This window comes from Orcinus orca, chromosome 14 (assembly GCF_937001465.1).
Source record: "Orcinus orca chromosome 14, mOrcOrc1.1, whole genome shotgun sequence".
Classification (NCBI taxonomy): domain Eukaryota; kingdom Metazoa; phylum Chordata; class Mammalia; order Artiodactyla; family Delphinidae; genus Orcinus; species Orcinus orca.
The window spans coordinates 42,525,497-42,551,459 of NC_064572.1; the positions used below are offsets into that span (position 1 = coordinate 42,525,497).

General features: G+C 39.5%; 1 protein-coding gene across 19 annotated transcripts in view; it reads left to right on the plus strand.

Moving 5' to 3' along the window:
- SHLD2 (shieldin complex subunit 2) overlaps positions 1 to 25,558 on the plus strand; it is a 117,669-nt gene extending 92,111 nt beyond the window's left edge. For 9 of the 19 annotated variants that reach the window (XM_049697136.1, XM_049697135.1, XM_049697134.1 and 6 more), the window contains 4 exons: positions 2,094 to 2,300; positions 12,548 to 12,776; positions 16,176 to 16,291; positions 17,117 to 17,541. In XM_049697136.1, coding sequence (XP_049553093.1) covers positions 2,094 to 2,300; positions 12,548 to 12,776; positions 16,176 to 16,291; positions 17,117 to 17,400 — 836 coding nt within the window. In that variant the 3' untranslated portion in view covers positions 17,401 to 17,541. The other 10 variants (XM_049697141.1, XM_049697143.1, XR_007471358.1 and 7 more) reach the window with 9 other exon arrangements.
- The last annotated feature ends 405 nt before the right edge of the window (positions 25,559 to 25,963 follow it).

The window sequence follows — 25,963 nt, forward strand, 5'->3', positions numbered from 1 at the left end:
TTTTTCCTTTAAAAAAGAGTAAATAATATTTGGAATATCTGGCTAACAATTAGAGAAAAAAATAAGAATTAAACTTATACTTTATATTTGTGCCAAAGTAAATTACAGGTGTATTAGAAATTCAAATATTTTAAAAAAGGAACAATGAGCACTAGAAGAAAATATAAGTGAACTTATTTGGAACCCAAAGACTAGTAGGCTAAATAAAATGCAGCAACAAAAAACTGCATTAAAAATCAACTAAAAATCACTATATACAAAATTAAAATGCAAGTGAAAAACCAGGAAAAAATTGCATTTTGTCAGAAAGTAATGCCAAAGGCAAAAGACAAATACTTGTAAGAATGGGCAATAGATATGAACAGGCAAGTCCCCGAAGAGGAAATTAAAGTGGCCAATAAATGTATGAAAAAAGTTACTCTTACTAGTAATGGGAGACAGACAAATAAAATAATAATCATAGCTGATTTTTCTGCTAAGAAATCAATAGAGAAGATATGGGGAAATAGCCACTCTCCTAAACTATTGAAGATGTAAATTGGCAAACCTTTCTTTTTCTTTTCTGTTTTTCTAACTGAAGTATAACTGACTTACAGTGTATTAGTTTCAGGGGTAAAACCTTTCTTGAGGACAATTGACAATGCATATGAAAGCCTTAGAATTTGGAATACCTTTGGCCTAACAATTACAATTAATAGGAATTTATCATGGTTGTGCATAAAGATGTAGCTAAAAATATGTTATCACAGTACTGTTTATAATAGTGAAAAATAAGAAACATGCCCCAAAAGAGAGGATTACTCTAATAATTTTTAAGATTTTGGTGTACCTGTGCAATGACATATTACGCAGTATTTTAAAATAATGTAGAATAATACTTAATGACATGTAAAAATATATTTGACATAAGTAAAAATCAAACAAATTGAGAACAACTAGATGGCCACTAAAATATTAACTGTGTTTATTCTGAGGTGTTGATTATAGCTGCCATTTATTTCTTTGCTTATCTGTGATTTCTAAGCATGTATTTTATAATAAGGCAAGAAAGCTATTTTAAAATAGTGATTGGTTTTAAGCAACAGCTTGGAATATATATGTTTTAGTTCTTTCTAATGATGCTCTGTCTATACAGATGTATTGACTTGTTTTAAGATTGTCCACAAAAAAAAAGCTGTCCAATGAAAGAAACTGAGGAAGCCGGTAGGGTGTTGTGAATTAGATTTATGGCCTGAAGTATGTGGGAAACTAAAAAGACAACTGTCATTAGAAAACTTAGTGCTAAGAGACCTCTTTTTGTTTTGATATAGTTTTAAAGTTGAATCTATTAATTTATAGTCTGATTATTTGGCAAGAAGGTCTGTGCTACTGTGGTTCAGAATTATTACTAAGGGAATTAAAAATAGGAGCAACTGAGTCTAAATGCTTTTTTTTGTTGTGGAAAAATTAGCTAAATAAGAAAACTAAGGGGACTTCCCTGGTGACACAGTGGTTAAGACTCTGCACTCCCAATGCAGTGGGCCGAGGTTCGATACCTGATCAGGAAACTAGATTCCCATATGCATGCCACAACTAACAGTTCGCATGCCACAACTAAAGAGCTCTCAAGCCACAACTAAGGAGCCCATATGCCACAATTAAGGAGCCTGAGAGCCACAACTAAGGAAGCCCACCTGCCTCAACTAAGACCCAGTGCAACTAAATAAATAAATAAATATAAAAGGAAACTAAGGTGTTGAAAAATCAATGAGTAATATTGATTATGGCAGACGTCCATTTCTATGCCATTATTTTAAAAAATCTTTTCTGTGGATATCAAAATGAGAGTTTGCTACTTTGAAAAGCAGTTGGTTATGATAAATTATGACTGTTTCGGAGACCAAGTAATCTTTAGAAAAATTTTTGTTAAAATTATCTCTAGCATTCTTATCTTACTGCCTTAATACAACATTCATATTTTGCATCTTTATATCCAAATTCCTTAATGTGATGAAAGTTGTATTTAACTGATTTAATCAGGTCAATCTATTTAATCTGATTTTGAGCCTAGATTATTTCCTTTTTGGTAACTTTTTGTTTTTGTTTTGTTTAAGATTATATTTGGGAATTTAAATATCTTTTTGTTCAGCGCAATTGCATCCTGGAGAACCTAGAATTGCATACAACACCATGGTCATCCTGTGAGTGCCTGTTTGATGATGATATAAGGGCAATTACATTTAAAGCAAAATTTCAAAAAAACACACCGTCCTTTGTGAAGATGTCAGATTTAGCGACACACCTAGAGGATAAGCGTTCAGGTAAGACCTTTATTTATATAAGACATTGCTAGTTTGTTTTTTTTAAATAAATTTATTTATTAATTTTTGGCTGTGTTGGGTCTTCATTGCTGCGCTCAGGCTTTCTCTAGTTGCGGAGAGCGGAGGCTGCTCTTCGTTGTGGTGCTCGGGCTTCTCATTGCAGTGGCTTCTCTTGTTGTGGAGCACGGGCTCTAGGCACACGAGCTTCAGTAATTGTGGCACATGGGCTCAGTAGTTGTGGCTCGTGGGCTCTGGAGCGCAGGCTCAGTAGTTGTGGCACACGGGCTTAGTTGCTCCGCAGCATGTGGGATCTTCCTGGACCAGGGCTTGAACCCATGTCCCCTGCACTGGCAGGAGGATTCTTAACCACTGCATCACCAGGGAAGTCTGCTAGTTTTCATATAAGCAAAGAAGCTGCCATTTGTGGGGAAAATATGTAATTGAATATAAAAGTGAAATATAGATCTCTGTAAGTAGCTGAAACAGATACTGACATCTTCCTAACATTTTGCCTACAATCCTTTGAGGTTAATTTGTAATTATTAGGGATTACCTAAAAATATTTTTTGCATGTAGTTAAAAGCAGCTTATCATTTAATAAGCCAGAAATAGAAAAATGACTCTAGCCAGAATCACTGTTGAGATAAACATTTTATCAAGTTACTAAGCTATCATCTATCACATGAGTGTTAAAAGTTAACATTGATACAGAATTTATGGAATTTACTTACTGCTTTGTATAATGTAATAACATACTTCCTGAACTCAAATATGTGTGTGTGAGTGTGTGTATAAATTTCATTCTCAGAAGCATACTACATGGAAGAATGCCTGATGAATTTTATACACACACACAATTTTCATGAACTAAATATAATTAATTTATTTTGAGTGCAGTAGTAAAAGGCATATGTTTTAGGTTCACTTTGGAATGAAGAGAGAGTAAAATAGTGAAAATAACTAGATAAACTGCTACAATTTTAGTGGGAAATACTTTTCACTAAATTGCATTCCTAACTACAGAAATGATGCTAGAAAGATGCTAACTCCTGGTTGAAGGTATAACAAATTAAACAGGATTTAAAGCTATAGTTAAGCTTGCTAAATGCCAGTAATGAGTAAATGTCAGTGATTATCAGTTTGGGAAACTAATAGAAAGTATTCCAGCGGCTACTATAGCAAATGTATTTATTTATTTTTAAATATTTATTTATTTATTTTTGGCTGTGTTGGGTCTTCGGGCTTTTCTGTAGTCAAGGCAAGCAGGGGTTACTCTTCGATGCGGTGTGCGGGCTTCTCATTGCTGTGGCTTCTCTTGTTGCGGAGCATGGGCTCTGGGTGTGTGGACTTACTAGTTGTGGCTTGCGGGCTGTAAAGTGCAGGCTCAGTCGTTAGGACGCATGGGCCCAGTTGCTCCGCAGCATGTGGGATCTTCCCAGACCAGGGCTCGAACCCGTGTCCCCTGCATTGGCAGGCGGATTCCCAACCACGGCACCACCAGGGAAGTTCATAGCAAATGTATTTAGAGGGCAAGTAAGGGTTGAAAAAGCTGAGCTGTATCTGCAGGTTTATTATTACATAATTTAAGTGTTTTAATGAAGAAGAAAAATTTGGTCAAAAATTTTCCTCAGAATTTGTGTAAGATTACTATTTTTGGTGCTTTTATAGGTTGAGTTATCGAGAATCACTCAGGAACTTTGGATCTTGATACTGAATTTTAACTTTATTCTCCAGTCTGCATAAATAATTTTCTGAATTCTTATAGATGGTTTTAGATTTTGTTAAATGCTAAATGTGTTTTAAGTGGACTAAGATTATTTTGACAGTTTTGCTAGTGAAAAGAATCTGGTCCCAAATAAAATAAGTTGAAGCTCCTAAGAGATCACATGCTAAGATTCTCAACTATAATTCTTGGGCTTTTTTACTAGCATGCTATGCCCACTTTTGGTTCATCCACAGAAATGTAAGAGTTGTGTCATATGCAGTTAATAGGATACTTCAGAGTTAGTGGTTTTCTTTTTTAAAATTAATTATTTATTTTTGGCTGCATTGGGTCTTCATTGCTGTGCGTGGGCTTTTCTCTAGTTGCAGAGAGGGGCGTCTACTCTTCGTTGTGGTGAGCGGTCTTCTCATTGTGGTGACTTCTCTTGTGAAGCACGGACTTTAGGCACGCAGGCTCAGTAGTTGTGGCTCACAGGCTCTAGAGCGCAGGCTAAGTAGTTGTGGCACACGTGCTTAGTTGCTCCGCGGCATGTGGAATCTTCCCGGACCAGGGCTTGAATCCGTGTCCCCTGCATTGGCAGGCACAAACCACTGTGTCACCAGGGAAGTCCAGAGTTAGTGCTTTTCAAATGTGATTCAGAGTGTCAGATTAAAAAAAAAATTTTTTTAACAGGGTTTTGGGGATGTAATTTTCACATAGGAAATTACCCTTTTTTAAAGCATGCACATTCATATTGGTGAGTTTTGACATGAAACCCATGCAACTGTCACCACAGTCATGAAACCGTCAGCTGTCTCTCTGTAATCTCTTCTGACTCCTCATCCCTGCCCCAGATCCTTCCAGGCAATCAATCCGCTTTCTGTCAGTAGAGATTACTTTGAATTCTCTATGGTTTTATATACATGAACTCACGCAGTATGTACATTGTTTTGTTTGGCGTCTTTAACTTAGCAAATTCTTTGAGATGTATCTATGTGGTTGTGTGTATCAGTAGTACATATTATATGAATATACTGTGATTTGTTTATCTGTTCAGCTGTGGATGGACATCTGGGTTGTTTCCAGTTCTTGGCTATTATAAATAAAGCTTCTATAAACATTCAAGTATAAGGCATTATATGGACATAGTCTTTCTTTTTTCATGAATAAATACCTAGGAACTGAGTCAATAGCTGGATTATATGGTAGGCATGTATTTAACTTTTAATGAAAGTGCCAAAAAATAAAAATAAACTGCCTAACTGTTTTCCAAAGTAGTTGTACCATTTTACATTTCCACCAGCAGTGTATGAGAGTTCTGTTTTTTCCACACCTACCTCAACACTTGGTATGGGCATTCTTTTTAATTTTGTTCATTCTAATAGGTGTGTAGTAATGGGTCATTGTGGTTTTAATTTGCATTTCCTTATTGACTGATGGTTTTGAACATCTTTTATGTACTTAATTGCCAACTCTATATCTTCTTTGATGAAGTGTCGATTGAAATCTTTTGCCTACCTAAAAAAATTGACTTGATTGTTTTATTGAATTTTGAGAGTTCTTTATGTTCTGGGTAAAAATTATTTTTCTTTTTTTTTTTTTTTGGCTGTGCTGTGAAGTTTGCAGGATCTCAGTTCCCAGACCAGGGACTGAACCTTGGCCACAGCAGTGAAAGCCCAGAATCCTAACCACCAGGGAACTCCCTGAGTCAAAATTCTTTATCAACTATAAGCTTTGCAAAAATGTTGCTTGTCTTTTGCTTGCCTCTGTTGTAGTCTTTTACTTGTCTTTTCATTATTTTACCCAGGTCTTTTGAAGAGCACACGTTTTAAATTTTAATGAAGTCCAGTTTATCCATTTATTCTTGTATGAATTGTGCTTTTGGTGTCATTTCTAGGAAATCTTTGCCTAACCCAATGTCACAAAAATTTATCTCCTACGTGTTATTCTAAAAGTTTTAGAGTTTTAGGTTTTAAATTTGGGTTTATGATCTATTTTGAGTTAATTTTGTATATAACGTGAGGTATGGCTTGAAGTTGGGTTTTTTTGGTTTGTTTTTTGCTGTATAACTATCCAGTTGTTCAAGCACTAGTTGTTGAAAAGATTATTCCATTGAATTGCCTTTGCACCTTTGTCAAAATCAGTTGTCCACATGTATGGTCTATTTCTGGACTTTCTTCTGTTTTATTGATCTATTTGTCTATCTTTCCACCAATAGCACACTATTTTGATTACTGAAGTTTTATACTGATAAGTCTTGAAGTCAGATATTGTTAGCCTTCCAACTTTGTTCTTTTCAAAGTTGTTTTGGCTGTTCTATAACCTTTGCATTTCCATGTGGATTTTAGAATCAGTTTGTCAATTTCTACAAAAAAAGCCTACTGGGATTTTGATTGAGATTGTGTTGAAGCTATAGATCAATTTGGGGAAGAACTGAAGCATCTTAACACTGAGTTTGCCAATCCATGAACAAGATGTATCTCTCCTTTTGTTTAGATCTTCTTTAATTCCTTAGCTGTGTTTTGTAGTTTTCAGAGTATAGGACTCTCACATTGTTTGTCAGACATATCCCTAGTTTCTATTTTTATGCTATTATAAATGGTATTTTTAAGAATTTCAGTTTTAATTGTTTATTGGTAATATGTAGAAATACAGTTGATTTTCATATATTGACCTTGTATTTTGTAACTTTGCTACATCCACTAAGCTCAATAGCAACTCTTTGTTGGATTTGGATTTTCTACATAGATTTGGATTTTCTACATAGATGGTCATTTTATTTGTGTTAAGACAGTTTTACTTCTTTCTTTCCAGTCTGGATGCCTTTTATTTATTTTTCTTTCCTTGTTACACTTGATAGCTCCTCTAATACAATACTGAAAAAAAGTTGTAAGAGCAAGCATTTTTACCTTGTTTCTGATCTTAGGGAGAAAGCATTTATTCTTTCATTAGTAAGTATGATATTGGCTGTATGTTTTTCATAGATGCCTTTATCAGGTCGATGAAGTTCCCTTTTATTCCTAGTTTTCTGAAAAAAAAATTGTTTTTTAATTCTTTTTTTTTTAATTTATTTTTGGCTGTGTTGGGTCTTTGTTGCTGTTTGCAGGCTTTCTCTAGTTGTGGCGAGCAGGGGCTACTCTTCGTTGCAGTGCACGGGCTTCTCATTGTGGTGGCTTCTCTTGCTGCGGAGCACGGACACTAGGCACGCGGGCTTCAGTAGTTGTGGCACGTGGGCTCAGTAGTTGTGGTGTATGCGGCATGTGGGATCTTCCCGGACCAGGGCTTGAACTCGTGTCCCCTGCATTGGCAGGAGGATTCTTAACCACTGTGCCACCAGGGAAGTCCTGAAAAAAAATTTTTTTAAATCAGAAATGGATGTTAGAATTTTTCAAATGCTTTTTCGCCATCAATTGAGATGATCATAGTTTTTTTCCAATCTTTTAATATAATTAATTACATTGATTGATTTTTGCATATTAAACCAACGTTGCATTTCTGGGTTTTTTGTTTTTTTGGCCGCGCCATGCATGGCTTGTGAGATCTTAAGTTCCTTGACCAGGGATAGAACCTGGGCCCTTGGCAGTGAAAGCACGGAGACCTAACCGCTGGACTGCCAGGGAATTCCCACTAACACCTGTTAATAAGAATTTTTATGTCTGTGTTGTCTGCAGTTTTCTTTTCTTGTAGTAACTGTAACCGAGTCCAAGCTTACTTTGCTCACCGCGTGACAGGCCAGTAAATCGGGAGATGAGGTGTTGAGGCAAGGAATACGACTTTATTTGGAAAGCCAGCAGACCATGAAGATGGTGGACTAGGGTCCCCAAAAGACCATCTCATCGGGGTCTGGATGCCAGTTTCTTTTCTAGAGTCAGAGAGGGAAGTAAAGTAAAAAGGCAAACTGGAGAGGGAGAGGTGGCGAGGAAGTAAAGTAAAAAGATACATCAGTCTTGCAAAACATCTCCTGGAATGGCCAGCCTCAGTGAGGGGATGTGTTAATTTCTTCTTTCTTGCAGCCATTCACAGGTGGGCGGTGTTCCCTGAGGCAGGCCATTATGTATGATTATAATAACAAAAGCAACGGAAAGCAAAGGTTAAAGTCAAAGAAACAGATCCAACATGGAGTCCCATTTAGCTCTTCCCCATTACATATGTTTTTCTGGTTCTGGTGTTAGAGCAATGCTCATAGAATGAGTTGGTATGTAGTTTTTCCTCTTCAGTTTTCTGGAAGAGTTTGTTTAGAATTAGATTGATTTCTTCTGTACATGTTTGATAGAACTCAGGGAAGCCATCTGGGCCTGAAGTTTTCTTTATTGGAAGGTTTAACTACAAATTAATTTTATTTAATAGATATAGGACTATTCTGGTTATCTGTTCTTTTTGAGTGAGCTTTGGTAGTTTGTATCTTTCAAGAAATCTGTTCATTTCATCTAGGTTGTTGGCACAATAACAGCAACAACAATTTATTGGCATAAAGTTATAATATTCTCTTATTATCATTTTTGATATATCTAGAATCTATAGTAATATTGGTAACGGGGAAGAGGTAAATCGGACTCAACTTTGGATCTGTTTGACTTTAACCTTTGCTTTTCGTTGCTTTTGTTATTATAATCATACATAATGGCCTGCCTCAGGGAACCCTGCCCACCTGTGAATGGCTGCAAGAAAGAAGAAACTAACACATCCCCTCACCAAGGCTTGGTCAGTTCCAGGAGATGTTTTGCAAGACTGATGGCCCTTTTACTTTACTTCCTCACCACCTCTCCCTCTCTGATTGTATAAAAGAAACTGGCATCCAGACCCAGAAAAGATGGTTTTTCAGAGACACTATTCTGCCATCTTCTTGGTCTGCCGGCTTTCCGAATAAAGTTGTATTCCTTGCCTCAACTCCTGGTCTCTGATTCATTGGCCTGTCTGGTGGTGAACAGAGCAAGCTTGGACTTGTAACAGTATTACCTGATATTGCTAATTTGTGTCCTCTCTCTTTTTTTTTTACTGATCATTTTCGCTAGAGTTTTACCAATTTTATTAATATTTTCAAATAACTACCTTTTATATTCATTAATTTTTCTCTGTTTTTCTATTCCATTGATTTCTTGTCTGGTCTTTATTTTTCCTTTCTTCTGCTTTCTTAGGTTTCACTTTTTTACCTTTCTTAAGGTGGAAATTGAGGTTGTTGATATGAGACTTTTTTTTTTTCCAATGTAGGAGTTTAGTGCCATAAATTTTCCTCCAAGTACAGCTTCTAAGTTCTCTATCCAGTGCCCTATGGATTACAAGATTTTCCACTCTAGCTGGTGGGAAAATACACTACTCCCAGCTCTGTACAAGCTTCAGTGATTGTTCCCAGTAATCCTTTTCCTTGGTTCTTTCCTTGGCCTCTGGTCACATATATTGGTTAATACTCAGTTGAATTCTCCAAGGGGTGGACCCTCTGCATTTCTCCAGAGTTCTCCCTCTGCATTTCTCCAGAGTTCTCTCCCTTTGTAGCTCTCATCTTTCTAGTACTCTACCCTGAGAACTCTAGCCATACTAGCCTTCCAGACTCAAAGCTCTGTCTCCTCTCAACTCAGGGAAACCACCAGTCTCTGCCTGGGTACCCTTTCCTGCACCACAGCCAGGAAACTCTCTTTGTAAGCTGGGACAGTCACCAGGCTTACATCTTTTGCTTCTCATCTGTTAGGGATCACTGTCCTTTGTTGTCTGATATCTAATGCCTTGAGAATTGTTGTGTCATACATTTTGTTTGGTTTTTAGTTGTTTCAGGTGTCTGAACTATTTTTATACACAACACTTTTGACATCAAATGTATGGGGTTTTTTGTTTGTTTTTTTGTTTCTGTTTTTTTCACACCAACAGGCATTTCTCTAACTCTGAACAGCAACTCGGTGTCCTACATTTCAATTTTGATGCTACCTGCCTGGAGTTAGTATCAGACTCCACAGGTTTAAGAGCTCAGTCCCACAGGACTGTCCTCACTTCAGATGCCAGTCTCAAGTATTAGGTACCCCGGGTACCCTTCTGTCTGACTTGGCTACAAAGTTGGGAGTTCCCACAGCCCTCTCCACTTTCAGGCTCAGTAATTTGCTAGAACTACTCACAGAACTCAGGAACTCTCTTTATTTACATACCAGTTTATTATAAAGGATACAACTCAGGAACAGCCAAATGGAAGAGATACATAGGGCAAGATATGGAGGAAGGGGCATGGAGCGTCCATGCCCTCTCTGGTGCACCAACCTCCCAGCATCTCAATGTGTTCATCAATCCAGAAGCTCCTTGAACCCTGTTTAAGGTTTTTAATCAAGGTCTCATCGTGTAGGCGTTATCGATTAAATCATTGCCTATTGGTGATTAGCTCAATCTCCAGCCCCTTTCCCCTCTGCAGAGGTCAGTGGGTGGGGCTGAAAGTTCTAACCATCTAATCTGCCTTGGTCCTTCTGGTGACCAGCCCCCATCCTGAAGCTACCAATGGGCCCCAGTCACCAGTCATCTCATTAGCAAAGAAAGATACTCTTATCACTCTGGGAGATTTCCAAGAGTTTTTGGAGCTGTGTGCTAGGAACTAAGGACAAAGACCGAATATTTACTTTTTATTATATCACAAGGTAGGAGCATAAATCCAGTCGCTTACTCTACCTTGGCCAAATGCCAGGTTAAAATTTTACAAGTTGTGTTAATTCAGGTATGTGTGTTTGAATATTTTCCAAGATGTGATTATAGGTTAGCATTATTACATTATGAAACTAAGCTAAGGAGACTGCAAGTAGAAAACAAAAACAACAGCCTCTCAAAAAATCCACCTTTTAATTGAATACAGAGATTTATTCTCAGAGAAGAACTCCATATACCCACTTCTACATGGAAACATTTATTGATACTGTGGTCGGGAACTAAGATCCCTCAAGCTGCATGGTGCAGCCAAAAATAAAAAAAAAAGGAAGAAAGGAAGGAAGGGAGGAGGGGAGGGAGGAGGGAAGAGAGGAGGGGAGGAAGGAAGGAAGTATCCTGCCATCAGCAGAATGTAAGTGCCCAGCAGGCCATGAACCCCTTGAAAGCTGTATCCACATTCATCATGAACTTTTAGTTCTTTTCAAGAGTTGTGTAAATTTGCAAAATGTTAGCAATTATATTAACATTCTTCTAAAATTATTGGGACTTCCCTGGTGGTCCAGTGATTAAGAATCCGCCTTCCAATGCAGGGGACGAGGGTTTGATCACTGGTCAGGGAACTAAGATCCCACATGCCGTGGGGCAGCTAAGCCCACGCACTGCAAGTACTGAGCCTGCACACTCTGGATCCCAAGCACCACAATTAGAGAGAAGCCCACGTGCTGCAACGAAGAGCCCATGCACCGCAACGAAAGAACCTGCATGCCACAACGAAGATCCCACGTGCTGCAACTAAGACCCAACGCAGCCACATAAATAAATATTAAAAAAACAAAAAACATAGGTGAGCTATGCTTTAATAAAAATAAAATTACTGAGTTATTTCATTAAAAAATTTATTAGTGATTCATCATGTCTATGGAAAGGTGTGATGAAGAGTCTGCTATAGTTTATTAGGTATGCTGACAGCTACACACCCTTGTAATTTGTGTAGAGATATATGACATGATTGGAAGAGATGATGAAACTATCTTCAGGCACTAAAAGACTGAAGCAAACTGAAGGGCTTAGGAATAGGAAAGTCGCCATTAATGAGACCCCTGCAGAGATTACCAGGAAAGGGAACAGGATACTGAATAATGAGTTCTTGACCTGGAGTGTGCTAAAAGGATGAAGAGGAACAAATTCAAAGCCTTAAAAAAGCCTTTAAACTGAACATGGTAGAGGAAAAGAGAAGGTTGCTCAGATAAACTCATCAATCTCACTAGTATACAGTAAGGCAAAGATAAATTAGCAAAAAAGAATGTCTGGCAGATAAGAGATACTCAATATTTGTTGAATGGGTGAGTGCATGAGCCAGTGAGTAGTGAATGAACATGCTTGAGGTGCCTGGTGAGTCACACAGAAAATATTTAGTACGTGAGGACCCTCAGGGCTCACATGGCTATGTAACCAACACCCAGAGTGTGGATGATGATGGGTGGGAAACTGAAAAAACAGTTTAAAAAGACGGTAAGCTAGTGGTGTATTATTTTTGGAATTACTGACCTCCTATTTGACTTTTGATGATGATTAATTAAAAGAAAAGAAGAGATGGCATGTTAGTTTCAAGTGTTTAGAGGGATTTCTTCTAAAAAAGATTAAACTGATTTTTCAGAGGACAGGGAGGAAGAAAACATCCACCTTTTCAGCCAAATTAGCCAAAAAAGTCTTTAAGTTGCAGGCAGATCACCCCTTACACTCTAGAGTAAATACGGAAGTCCTACGTGAGTGAGACTGTCTAGGAAAAGAGTAGAGAAGACCAAGAACAAGACCTCGGTGTATCCTTTACTATAAATAACTGTGAATCAACTGTATAATTAACCATGTTTGTAAATTAAATTATGGTTTTGGCTCCTAATTTGTGATATTTCTTTGTGTTTGTCTTTTACAGGAGTGATTCTAATCAAAGCCCAGATTTTAGAGCTAGTGTTTCCCATTACAGCATCTCTGAAGATAGCTCTAAATGCTCACAGTTCTCTGAAGATTATTTTTTCTTCTCTTCCCAATATTATATATACTGGCTGTGCAAAATGTGGACTGGAACTAGAAACAGATGAGAACAAGATCTACAAACAATGTTTTAGCTGCTTGCCGTTTACCATGAAGAAAAAATACTATAGGTAAGGCAACTAAGCAAGCCAGCGGGATGGAAAACGTTTAATATTATAGGACTGGAAGTGACCAAAAAATTACATATATCAACTCTTTCTAATGAGAACTAACTAGAGCTAATCCAAGAGAATAAATTGTTCCTCCTGAGTGATAAATAGCTATTTATGAAAGCAGAAATTGCCCAGTAATCATAACAGGAATTTTTCAAAAGCAGTAATTGGGAGATTTTATTGTCTTTAAGCAGCTATACTGAAGAAAACTTTTACTTGGTTTACATTTTTAACCAAGTTCTAAATGGCTCATAAGAAACTCATTTCCCCACCTTAACATATTATTGGAATTTAAAGGTTAAAAGTAATTATATGATCTAACCTCTGAGTTGTGGAAGCTAGTAAGGTGTTTAACCTTTCTGTATCTCAGTTTCCCCAACTTCATATTAGAAATTAAGGATAGCAGACTAGCACTCAGTGTTTTATTCTCTTTTCTATTTCTAAATACTGCAATATCTAAAAACCGTATGCAAATATATTCAGCATGTTATCATGGAATACTTTAAGAAAATTTACAGAAGCTTAGTTCATAAGCTTTATTTCCCTTTACATATATTTATGTTTGTTATAAATAAGTAAATGAACTTTGCTCTTACTTTGAAAGTTGCTTGTCTGGAAAAGAAAATTGGATTCAGGTGGTCCCCTCCCTTCGCATCCCCCCAGTCCATTCTCCACAGCTGACAGAGTGACCACTCCCTTCCTTTAAAACCTTTTCAGAGTTTCCCATCACACTCGCCTCTGCTGGCTCATCTGCTGTACTCCTTGCCTTGCTCACAGGGCTGCAGCTGTACCGTCTTCTTTCAGTTCTTTAGACACTCTGACTTCTTCTTCCTTAGGGCTTTCTCACATGCTCTTTTCTCTGCCTGACTCCACGAGGCTGGCTCCTTCATGTCTTAGTTCAGTGGCCGTTCATCAGAGAGGCCTTCTTAGTCACCTCCTTTGTTCTCTGTTAAGAGTGCCGTGTGTGTGTGTGTGTGTGTGTGTGTGTGTGTGTGTGTGTGTGTGTGTGTGTACCTGGAGTCGTTTACTTGCACATTGTCTTCTAAAAGACATCGTTACTGAGATATAATTCACATCCCATCAGATTAAGCCATCTAAAATGTACGATTCCATGGCTTTAGTATATTCACAGGCTTGTGCAACTGTCACCACAATCAATTTTAGGTCATTTTCATCTCCCTCTCCCCCAAAGCCCCATACCCATAGCAGTCACTTATTCTCCCCTCCCACCAACGCATAGCACCCACGAGTCGAATTTCTGGCTCTATAGGTGTGCTTATTTTGGACATTTCATATAAATAATCATACAGTGTGCAGTCCTTTGTGACTGAACTTTTTCTTAACATGTTTCAAGTTTCATCCATGTTGTAGCATGTATCAGTACTTCATTTTTTTTACTGCCACATAATATGGATATGCCACATTTTATTTATCCGTTCATCAACTGATGGATATTTGGATTATCCCCACTTTTTGGCTATTGTAAATAACACTGCTCCGAACATTCATGTACAGATTTTCGTGTGGACATGTTTTCATTTCTCTTGGATGTATACTCAGGAGTAGCATTGCTAGGTTGTATGGTAACTTTTTGTTCCCTTTGAGGAACTGCCAAACTGTTTTCCAAAGCTGCTGCACAATTTTACTTGCAGTCTCACCGGCAATGTATGAGGGTTGCAGTTTCTCCATGTCCTTGTCAACACTTTTTATTATCTGTTTTTCTTTTTGTCACTTGTGCTTTTCAAGCAACATAAAGAAACATCATATCTAAGAAAAGTATCATTCCTAACCCAAGATCATAGAGGTTTACTCCTATATTTTCTTCTAAGAATTTTATAGCTTTAGCTCTTATGTATAGGTCCATGATCTATTTTGAGTGAATGAATTTCTGTATGTGGTATAAGCAAGGGGTCCAGCTTCATTCTTTCACATGTGGATATTCAGTTGTCCCAGTACAGTTGGTTGAAAAGACTATTCTATCCCCATTGAATCATCTTGCCACCATTGTTGAAAAGCTTATTGTCTTTCTATCCTATTAAACTCTTAAGTTCCTTGAGTGAAGGAACCATATCTGTCTTATTCACTAGTGTATGCCCAGTGCTTAGCACACTGCATGGTACAAGATATCGAGTATGTATTTGTTGAAATAAAGAATGGAGGAAGAAAGCCTGGGGAAAGAGTATAGAGTGTAAAAGAGGAAAGAAACTAGAATCATCATGTGGATAAAGGGGGAAGTAAGTTTTTAGAGGGAAAATCAGTAGTCATGTTTTAGCTGTTACACTAAATTCCCCTATACTAGTGAGTCTTTCTAAATTCTGTTCTCAGTTTATTTTTTCCCCCCCTCTGGGTATATGTATTTAATTCAAGCTTTATAATTTAGATTCAGCATGAATCACAATAAATGGATCATCAGCAGAGTTACTAATAGAAAAATTATCGTTGCCATTGCCAGAAACATAGATTTTAATTCCTGTACAATCATTACCAATTTTATCTCCAGAAATAACATCACAATATGTACCAGCAGGAAGACCAGTTTGCAAAGTTGAAGATAATGCCCAATCATCATTGTTAAAGACAGTGAATCCTCTGTTTCCTCTTCCAAAAGTTACTTGGTTGCTACCATTGTGTTTGTAAAAGGTTGGCCCTCAACTACATTACGGAACACAACCATGTTCCTTATTTGACACCATTGATGTTCACAGACCCAGTCATTGCCACAAGTGGTATCTTGATTTCAATTTATTTTTTAATAATTTATTTTTAAAAGAGGTATATCCCTGTCTTTAAAAGTACTTAGATAGAATAATATTATCCATACTGTTTTGTTCATATTGTTTGTTCCTTAGAGTGTATCATGGCATTCCTATCCTAATAGCACTTATAAATCTTCCTCATTCATTTTAACAGTCACATAATATTCCATTGCATGAGGTACTGAAAACTATTTACCTAGTTCCTTGTTTATTGACATGCAAAACAGTTTGTTTTTGATGAGAAAGAATCCAGTAGAAAAAAATAACTTGAAATTGATTGTGAAATACATGATTATCATCTTTATTTTATTTCTAGAAATAACTTACACAGCAGTGTAAAATAATGTCTTCTTACATTAGTATCTGAAAATTTAAAATGAATATGGAATAAATAAAATTTATTAGTTTATCACTTGAAACTCTTTCTTTTAAAAAAAGCCCTTCTTTTATTTCTGGGATGTTTCAGGACATCCTAGAGTTGTTTTAGTAATTTAAATTAACCCTGCATAAAAACCCAGTGATTTTTGAAATTATATGGCATTTAAACATTCCTTTAATTGAAAATCTTTTTGAGGGTCCTGTGCTGTTTACTCTTTTGTAGGCCAGCTTTAATGACCATAGTTGATGGAATATATAAGGTTTGCGTCCATGTAGGATCAAAGCTGATAGAGAAGATTCTTCTCAACATTTCTCCTGACTGGCTCAACAGAGTTATAGGTAAGATATCAACACACCACCAAGAGGTTGTTCTTGGTGAAACCATTCATTTCAGGAGTGTAGATAGTATATTGGAACAGAAGGAACACTATACTGTAAATTAAGAGGGTTTTTTTGTCAGTATATAAGCTTAAGTGAAACACAAGACTATACACACTACTATATATAAAATAGATAATCAACAAGGACCTACCTGGTGTCCAACACCAGGACCTTAGTTTTATAATAGTTAAGTAAATGAATGTGCGACACTATATAAACATATAAAGATTGTCCAGTGTCAGTGGTGTGGATATGTAGGATCTTCAGCTCTGATGATAGGTCTAGTCAGTGGCTAACAACAAAGTGAAGATGACCCATTTGTCACATGCTCAAACTCCATCCTTTTCTCATTAGTCTTAGACTCTCTAAGCAGTTGAGTTAATCTGATTCAATTGATTGCTCTGTCTGTTAATAGTGGATTATTTTTTCTGGCTTTCATTTTTGCTTGAATGCTGAACATTGCATATAGAACAATACAGACTGAGGTAAATAGTATTTGTACCTGAAGTGGGCATGCCTGTTTTCCTAGACCTTTACTGGGAGTTGGGGGTGGGCAGAGTAGTTAATCTTGTCAGACCCTGAGTCGGATTTGAGTTTTTTTTGTTCTGGTTACCTTCCGGTCACCACTGGCTTCCAGTTATGTAGCATTATGTATGCTCATGGTGGGGAGTGGTTCTCCAGAGAGTTTTCCCTAATATTCCTGCTTCACCAGTCAGCTTTAACCCTTCACTCTGTACCTGGGCCTCAGAGAGAGTTTCTCTTCATGTGCTTATACCTCCCCAGGTTGTACAACCTCTGTTCGTTGTCATTTGGTGAATCCCAGCCTGGAGGGAAGGGCAGGAGTGATTCTCTTTGATTCTGGTCCAGCCTTAGTCTTACACAGGCTCTGCGTGTCTGGGTCTTGGATGTGGTGCTTTCTCAGTGACCCTGCCCCGCCTGCCAAGTCAGCCACGCTCTGCCTCGTGTCCTTGGTGGGTATCTTTGTGTGGTCCTGCACCTCTCTCAGCAGCAGGGCACCGCTAATGGTCTTGATCCAGGGTGGTTTTCTGCCCCTCCCCCAGGGATAGAGGGATTTTCCTTTCACCTTTCCTCCATCTTCATCCTCACCATCTGTGTCTTGGGGCAGTAGGACTTGAGGTCTTCCTCCAGCAGTTTAAGGCTTTTGTTCCTTAAGGGAGCCGTCCTGAGTGGTGTTTTGTGCTTCTCCTCCTGGCAGCTTCTCCCCTTTCCCAGGCCTTCACCATAGCTGGAAGCTTTCTCTGATGTCTTGCCCTGCATCCAGCCTTGTGAGTACCTGGTGAAGATGAGAAGAGCACGTGCCCCCTTGTCTTTGACGCTGGTCCACGCTTGGCTTTTAGCAGTTCATTGAAACTTGAAGCACATTCTTCATTCTTGCTTGTTTGGTGGACTGTCTTCTTTCTGAGCTCGGCCCCAGGTAAACCCGTGCTCCTGTCCTGTCTCTCCTTACACTGCAGTCTTCTTGGCAGCCGTACAACCTTGGCTCACTTATAGGTCCAAGAAGATCGTGATTTTGTAGTTTATTCAGCTTTTTCTAATAATTGTTAGGGTAGGAGACACACTCTTCCCAGTATTCTACTTCCTAATCGGAAGTCTCTTTTTTAAATTCACTTTCTTTATTAATTTTCATTCTTTCCACTGTTTTCATGCCTTTCTCGTTGCTCTTTGTTTATTTTCAGTCTTGTCTTTTCATTTTTTGCACAATGGCAGTTAGTCTTCATTTCTCAGAGCAGCATCGTTCTCATATACAGTATAGCCCTGTGTTTTGCCCAGTCCTGAGACAATTAAAGTCCTCCTTCTTGGCATTAATTAAATCGTATCCATAAGTGAAGATGTGGGCACCGTTATAAAGTGTTCATCAGGTCATTCAGGTTATCACTAACCTTGATTTTTTTTTTAGCTTATTAAAGTGAAAATTCAAAAATTTTAAGTGTTGTACAGAATTCTCACACCTCCAGGAATATGTCATGGGCCCTCCAGGAGTTTGTAGACTCAATCCAAGAAAGGCTGGTGGTGTTGGTCAGGGAACCAGTAGAGTCTGAGCATAGTCAGTGGTGCCTTGTCTGTCTAGTGTTGAGCAACTCGCTAATGACTTGATTGGATGTCCTCAAAAAATGAGAGGAAGCATATAGGACAGATGCAGAATACAAAGACATATCCACCTATAATCTTAGTATTTGTATATATTATCAAGATTTGATATTAAGTAACCAACTTAGAGTCCTGTTATATAAATAATAAATAAGTGTATATGTAACTGTGATAAGAGCTATAGACTAGATAAATATAAGAGTACTTTTCTGATATGGACATGCCCTTTTTGTTTCAGCCTTAATTTAGGAAAAGATTAATCTCAGTTCTTCCCTCGATTGTTTGAAGAAGCCAGGGGCTGTACCATAACAGGAAACACTATCAGTCTGAACAGTGCATTACTTGTGCCTTCTCTCCAGATCAGCAGGAATTGTGCCTCATCATTCTAGAGTAACCTGTGACTAGAAGGAGAGGGGGTAGAAAGAGACATTTACAGTGGGTTTGGGACTTGAGAAACCAAAGGAAACAATGAACCCTTCAATGTGAGCATGTCCACACTCCGGGAAGGGATGCTAAGAGCCCTTCCTGTTTCCTCTTCCTCAGCCCCTCCCTCAGACGTCACCTACAACCTGGTCGCCGCAGACCTGCTCCATGCCTTGCTGGCGGGCAGTGGGGCACCTTGTGTCCTGAAGGTGCAGAGCCTCTTTGTGTTAGATGAAAACAGCTACCCGCTACAACAGGATTTCTCCCTCCTGGATTTTTATCCTGACGACAGGAGGGTCCATGCCCTTCTCTGAGACCAGAGGAAGGAACTGCAGGCACTTAAAGGAAGAGCACTGAAATGATTTGTCTTTTGAAATGAATGACAGGGTTTTTGCTCGGGGTTTTAAAATAAGTATATTTTTTTAAAGAGAGTTGTGTTAAAGATATTAATTAAAACTTTTTTTTCCCTGAGAAAATTCTTTGAGGTTTTTGTTTTTTGGCCTTTCCCTTTCTTGCTTCTAGAAAAATGATCTAGCAATGAAGGCAACACGCAGCATTTCATCAGGATGAAAGGCTCTCTCCATTTAGTCCCTGCTCCATTCCAGGTACTCTCCTAAGTACTAGGACGCGGACCTGAGGCGTTTCCGCAGGAATTGCTTTTCTGCTATGGTCACAAACTCTAAGTGCTTTCCTTACACCTACATTAATAAACCATAGACATGACATGATTTCCTTGATTATAACTATACATGACTATGGATTAGTTCATATAAGCCTATGTTTAGACAAGTTCCAGACGAGCATGTCTTTCGATAACGCGGCATTGAAAATGCAGGAAACGTGGTCATGTTTCAACTCTTTATCAGGGGAGGCAGAGAGTCACATTGTTCATTTCTAGGATTTGAGTGCCTCACTGAATTTGCTTGCCAGCAGACACTTTGCAGTTGGTTCTCTCATTACGACTGTAGCAGCAGCTCGTAGAGAAGGGTAGTCACCAATGAGGAAATAGGGAGCGGTACTTAACCTGGAAGTTTGGAGGATTACTAGATTAATCATATTGTTTGAACATAACTACATCCATGATAAAATGAACAAGTTTATTTTACTAGGTGTGTTTTTAAAAATTCTTTTGGTTCATTGAAATTGTTTTCTCTAATTCAGGCTTTTTTTGTTTTTAACTTGGCTTCCCTAAAAAGGAACCTCAGGAGTTTTGTGATTCTCCTCAAAACCATATACAAAAATGATTGTATGAGAGTGCACACACACAAAAGTACCTTCTTCTGTGGAGAAGGGTCTGTAGTTCCCAACAAAACCTTTTTATATAGTATATGACAATTTCTTGTCATGGGAGATCAAGCTCCTGCCTGATCTCTTCCACTCCACAACTCCCTCCAAATGGTAACTCCTCTCTCCATCCTGGTATCTCTGATTCACTTCACTCCGTGCTCAGATAAGCTCAGATAGCAGGTCAGCAAATTGTCTGCATAATCAGATATTAGACAAGCTAAGGAATTGTCCTTATTTGCATACGTGTATAGTACAATGTATGCAGCACTGTGAACATACTGTCTGGAAGAATCTTACCAAAATCGTGTAGTGATTCCCCTGGGTGGGAAATCCTAGTTTTACTTTATTCTTTATTTTTACTTGATGGAATTACTAGGAAAATGTCCCTAACTTCTAAAGAATATAAATTCCCTATATTAAAAAAAGATCACTTCACTGGGAATTCCCTGGCAGTCCAGTGATTAAGACTCTGCACTTCCACTGCAGGGGGCATGGGTTCGACCCCTGGTTGGGGAACTAAGATCCCGCAACCCGTGCAGTGTGGCCAAAAAAAAATAAAAAATAATAAAAAGATCACTTCCCAAATATAGAAAAAAAAATACATTCATGTAACCAATACCCCAATTAAGATTTAGAACATTTCCATCATTCTAAAAATTTCTCATTTCCACCTCCAGTTAGTCCCCTGCCACTCATGACAGGAAGCCACTGTTCTGATTTCAGTTACCATAGGTTAATGTGACCTGTTCTTGAACTTCATATAAATGAAATCATATAGCTTATATTCCTTGGTGACTTGCTTTTCTCACACAACATTTTTGAGATTAACCCAAGTTTTTATGTGACTCAACAGTTCATTCTTTTTATTGCCAAGGAATACGCCAATTTTATGAATATATTACATTATCCATTTTCCTATGAAAGGTCACTTTCAGTTTTTGGCTGTTATGAATACCTATAGATGTGTGGCTATAAACAAGTCTTCCTGTGGATGTATGTTTTCATTTTGAGGCTGGGGGCGTGTGGTAAATGCCTATTGAGATTGCTGGTTTATGGGATAGGTGTATATTTAACTTTATAAGACACTGTCAGTGCACAGTTTCCAAGACTGCACAGTTTTACACACTCACCAGTCATGTATGAGGATTCCAGTTTTACATCCTTGCCAACAATTGGGGGTGCCAATCATTTTCATTTTAGCCATTCTAATGGGTATAAAGTGGTTAAAGAAATCAGGTTAGTGGCTATTTTGGTGGGAGAGGGGAAGGTAGTCTTTGGGAGCGGGTGCAAGGGAAGATTCTGGGAGGGCTGGTTTACCAGTTAGCAATTGCCTCGCAGCTCTGAGGTAGGAGATAGGCCCCAGGCTGAGCAGCTGCAGCTGATCTCCTGCCAACGTTTTGAGATGGGATACCAGCAGGAGCAGTGGGCCCTGATTGGGTGCGTTCTTGTGGATTTCCTGGCCTGACACAAGCTCAGAGAAGGCCCTCAGTTTAGGGGAAGGACAAGAGGGAGAAGATGCCTGCTGGAACCCATCTTGGCTGAGTGATGTGCCCCACACCAGGACCAAATATGGAGACGATTGGCCAAAACCAAAACCCAGAAAACTGACCCTATATAAGCAACCTAAGTTGCCCCTATTGCGTGCAACTCACTCTGAGCCCGACTGTGTGCTCCTCCAAACGTATTTTGTTTTTTCCACACATACACTGCCTCTTCCACACGTATTTTGCTTCTAATAAACGCTTTTATCTTTTTCACATTCTTGGTCTCTTTGCTAAATTCTTCAAAGAAAACAAGAACTGAGGTCCTTTTTCCAGCTTTTCACCTCCGGAATCAGCTCCAAATTCGTCCTTCAATATATGCTCTGCAGACGGAATTCCCTTAAGCGTCTCTCCTTCGCAGTGAGTATGATGCTAAACAGTAGAGGGCGCTAGAGATACATTGAGGGAGGCAGGCGCTTTTCTTGCTGTTTCAGTAGCCGCGCATCAGTCCAGATTTGAGTGCGAGGACACCGACCGGGTGGGTGGCGCTCTGCTCCGGCCACATTCCCTGGACGCCGCCGGTCCCTCCACCAGCTTGCGGCCGGCCTGGCCCGTCAATCATGTTCCCATAGCCCTCCTGACAAGGAGGCCACCAGCTCCAGCCCCCTATCCGGTCTGCACCGGTGTGCCACCCACCCATCACCTACTCCCTGCGTTTGTCCTATCAGATTTGTCAATCAGCAAACCGGTAAAAACAAATTACCAAAGGACAGATAGAAATCAAATCTGGTCACTTGCTGGATTATACTTCATCAGTGGAGATGAACAGATAATATATACAGACAGGAGTGAAAGAAAGGAAAGAGGAAAGAATGGAGGGCGGGAGGGAGGGAAGAGGGGAAAAAGGGAGGATGAAATGTGGAGAAATGCACAGCCACCAAAGGTGCACAAACAGAAGCGGCTGTATCCAATAGGCCCTTAAAAGTCCTTTAAAGGATCCCAGGCTGTGGGACTGTTTTGGCACTACACCGTCGCTTTTTTGAGGTTTCTCTGGCTATATGTGATAACGACACCATTTTTAGACATCTGGAGTCTGATTCAAATTCCAGCTTCACCACTTCCTAGTTCTGGGGCCTGAGAGATGGCATCTCCTCCCTGATGTGCACTTTCCTCACTTGTAAGTGTGGGGCAGTTTCTCCTGGACTGCTGTGGAGTTTAACAAGCTGATGATGTGCAATGACCTAGTACAGTTCCTCAGAGCTAGTGCCTTTCTCCCCACGTTGACAGTCATTCCAGTCTGAGAAACCCAACTCTGAAATTGAGAGGGGAAGAGTGATCTGAGCAAATAATTCCATACTTGAAAATTAGGGGGAAAACCCCATAATAAGTAGATATTCCAATCTGTCTTCATAAAGGCATATTAAATTCAATTAAGGGGCTTCCCTGGTGGTGCGGTGGTTGGGAGTCCGCCTGACGGTGCAGGGGACGCGGGTTCGTGCCCCAGTCCGGGAGGATCCCACGTGCCACGGAGCGGCTGGGTCCGTGAGCCATGAACGCTGAGCCTGCGCGGAGAGGCCACAACAGTGAGAGGCCCGCGTACCACCAAACAAACAAACAAACAAATTCAATTAAGAAATATATCCATTTTGTTGAAAGATCCGGCCTTATAGAATGTAATCAGCAAAATACTTGATCCTTTTTTTCCCCAGTCATCCATTCAAACCTGCTTGGCAGGTAGCTTCTCCCTGCCATTTGGATAAAATCTAGGGCAAGTCCCATGACTTTTTTGGGCACTCTTATGTAACAATAAATTTTTCCTATAACTTCTGCTTGCAAAAACAGGTTATGTTCAGCACTTGAAATGTCCAGTCACGCAGTGATCCAAACCTCCAACTTCATTTATTTTTTTATTTTTATTTTACATTTTTTATTGGTGTATAGTTGCTTTACAATGTTGTGTTAGTTTCTACTGTACAGCAAAGTGAATCAGCTATACATATACATATATCCCCTCTTTTTTGGGATTTCCTTTCCATTTAGGTCACCACAGAGCATTAAGTAGAGTTCCCTGTGCTATACAGTAGGTTCTCATTAGTTATCTCCAACTTCATTTAAAGTGTACGCCTCCCCCTCACTCCTGCCCTGACCTGGGCTCATGCCTATAGCAGGCCACAGCAGAAGATCGGCTTGGAGCACTGTTTTCCTGTTTCTCCAATTTGTGCTCCCACTCTTCTTTTCCCAACTTGCTAACAGGGATTTCTGATCATCCACACAGGGGCAGGGAGGGGGTATGGGAAGGCCACCTAAGGGGCAGGAGAGGTTCTAACATAACCAGTCATGAGCTAGAGTACTCACGAGGGTTCTTCAAGAGCCTCCTTTCTCTGCAGGTTCCTGTGTCTCAGGTTTGCCCCAGAGTGTGGGTTGGCACACAGCCCCCTCCCCATCCCCTTTAAAGGTCTTATTACATTTTTTGGAAATGGAAGTCTGGAAATTATGCTTCCTGACACTTACGAACAGGGTTCCAGGATGAGTTTACCAAATGTGAGACACTCAGGTGAAGCTAGAGAGTGGAAAGAAGGTAAAAAATCATCCTTTTCTCCCTTTGACTGTGACATTTATGACAGCAGGATGCTCAAGGCTCTTGCAGTAATTTGAGCAAAGAATTTGTGCAAATTCTGCCCAGTCATCATTATGGGATACCAAATAGGCAGCAATGGCTTTGAGACCTGGCAGCAGCTACGAGGCAGGGAGGTCTCCTCCTCAGGGACTGCACCTGCACAGCCAAGCACAGGGCCTGGCTTTCCCCATTTCTAGGGAACATCAGTATGGTGCACTGAGTTATCACCCCAATCCTTAACCCCTCCTGTAGCTGTATCCATTGCTATGGTGCTTTGCAGTTCCTCTCGCAAAAAGTGTAGTTTACCTCCCTGCCCCTTGATTTTGAACTTGGCCACATGACTTACTTCAGCCGATGGGATATTAGGTGACACAACACAAGCAGAGGGTAGAAATGTGTTTGCCCTTCTTCTGCCTTCCCCATGAGAAGAGCTTTCCCTGGATAGCTGCTGCCCCTTCACCTGGAGCTCAGAATGAACAAACATGGAGCAGGCCTGGATGAGGACCCAAGCCTGGCCAGACCCACAGCTTGAAAGTGAGTTGCCTAACCTAGATCAGCCCACACTCAGCTGACCCATAGATGTGTGAGAAATAAATGCTCATTTTAGTATAACACCGAGATGTTGAGATTGTTTGTTATGCACCATTATTCCAAAAATAGCCAACTGATACAAGCAACTTTTCTCCTTTTAGCTTCATCAGCCTCCCAAGAAGGCTGTGTAACTTGTGTCATCAAATTCCCTGTATAAAATCACTCTTTGCTAAGAATTCTTTTTCTGGGAGAAGAATTCTTAGAAAATAATTATTTTTCTGCTTGAGTCAGAGTTATGTTCATTGCTGAGAACAACTAGAAAACCTGAACAAAATACAGAAAACTTCTTTGCCGAAGAGCTGCCAAGTTGACAAGCATTTGGTGGACCACGATCTCAGAAGAAGGAAAACACAAGGAGATGAGCTGACGTGCTGTGAACCACTTTTCCCTTCAGAAAACTGGCTGATTCTAGTTAAGAGGCTGAGCATTTGGACAGAGGGCCATGGCTAAGAGGCAGAAAAGGCAGCAGACGCTCTGCAGCTGGAGAGACAAGACACTGGAGATTGGGGTTGCCAAGGCAGCTGGGGCTGGAGGGGCCAAGATGTCAGATAAAAGGGAGACACAGAAAAGAAATACTAGGGAATTCCATGGCGGTCCAGTAGTTAGGACTTGGCACTTTCACTGCGGTGGCCCAGGTTCATTCCCCATTCTGGGAACTAAGATCCTGGAAGGGATGCTGCGTGGCCAAAAAAAAAAAAAGAAAGAAAAGAAAAAGAAGTTCTGAAATGTGAATAACATTTTAAAGCCGTTAAAAGAAAAGGAAATGTCAACCTAGAATTCTATATTCACAAAAGTTTTTGGTGGATTTCTTAGGATTTTCTATATACAAAACCACGTCATCTGCAAATAAATATAGTTTTACTTCTTCCTTCATGATCTGGATGCCTTTTATTTCCTTTTCTTGTCCAGTTACCCAGCCACTGCAATTTGGCAAGAGATAAAGAAGGCATAAAGATTGGAAAGGAAGAAGTAAAACTACCATTCACAGAGGCCATGACTATATACAAAGAAAGTACAAAGAATCTACAGACGAACTATTACAAGTGACTTGAGCAAGGCCACTCACTAGGCACAAAGTCAACATACAAAAATCAATAGAATCTCTCTATATTGGAAACAAAC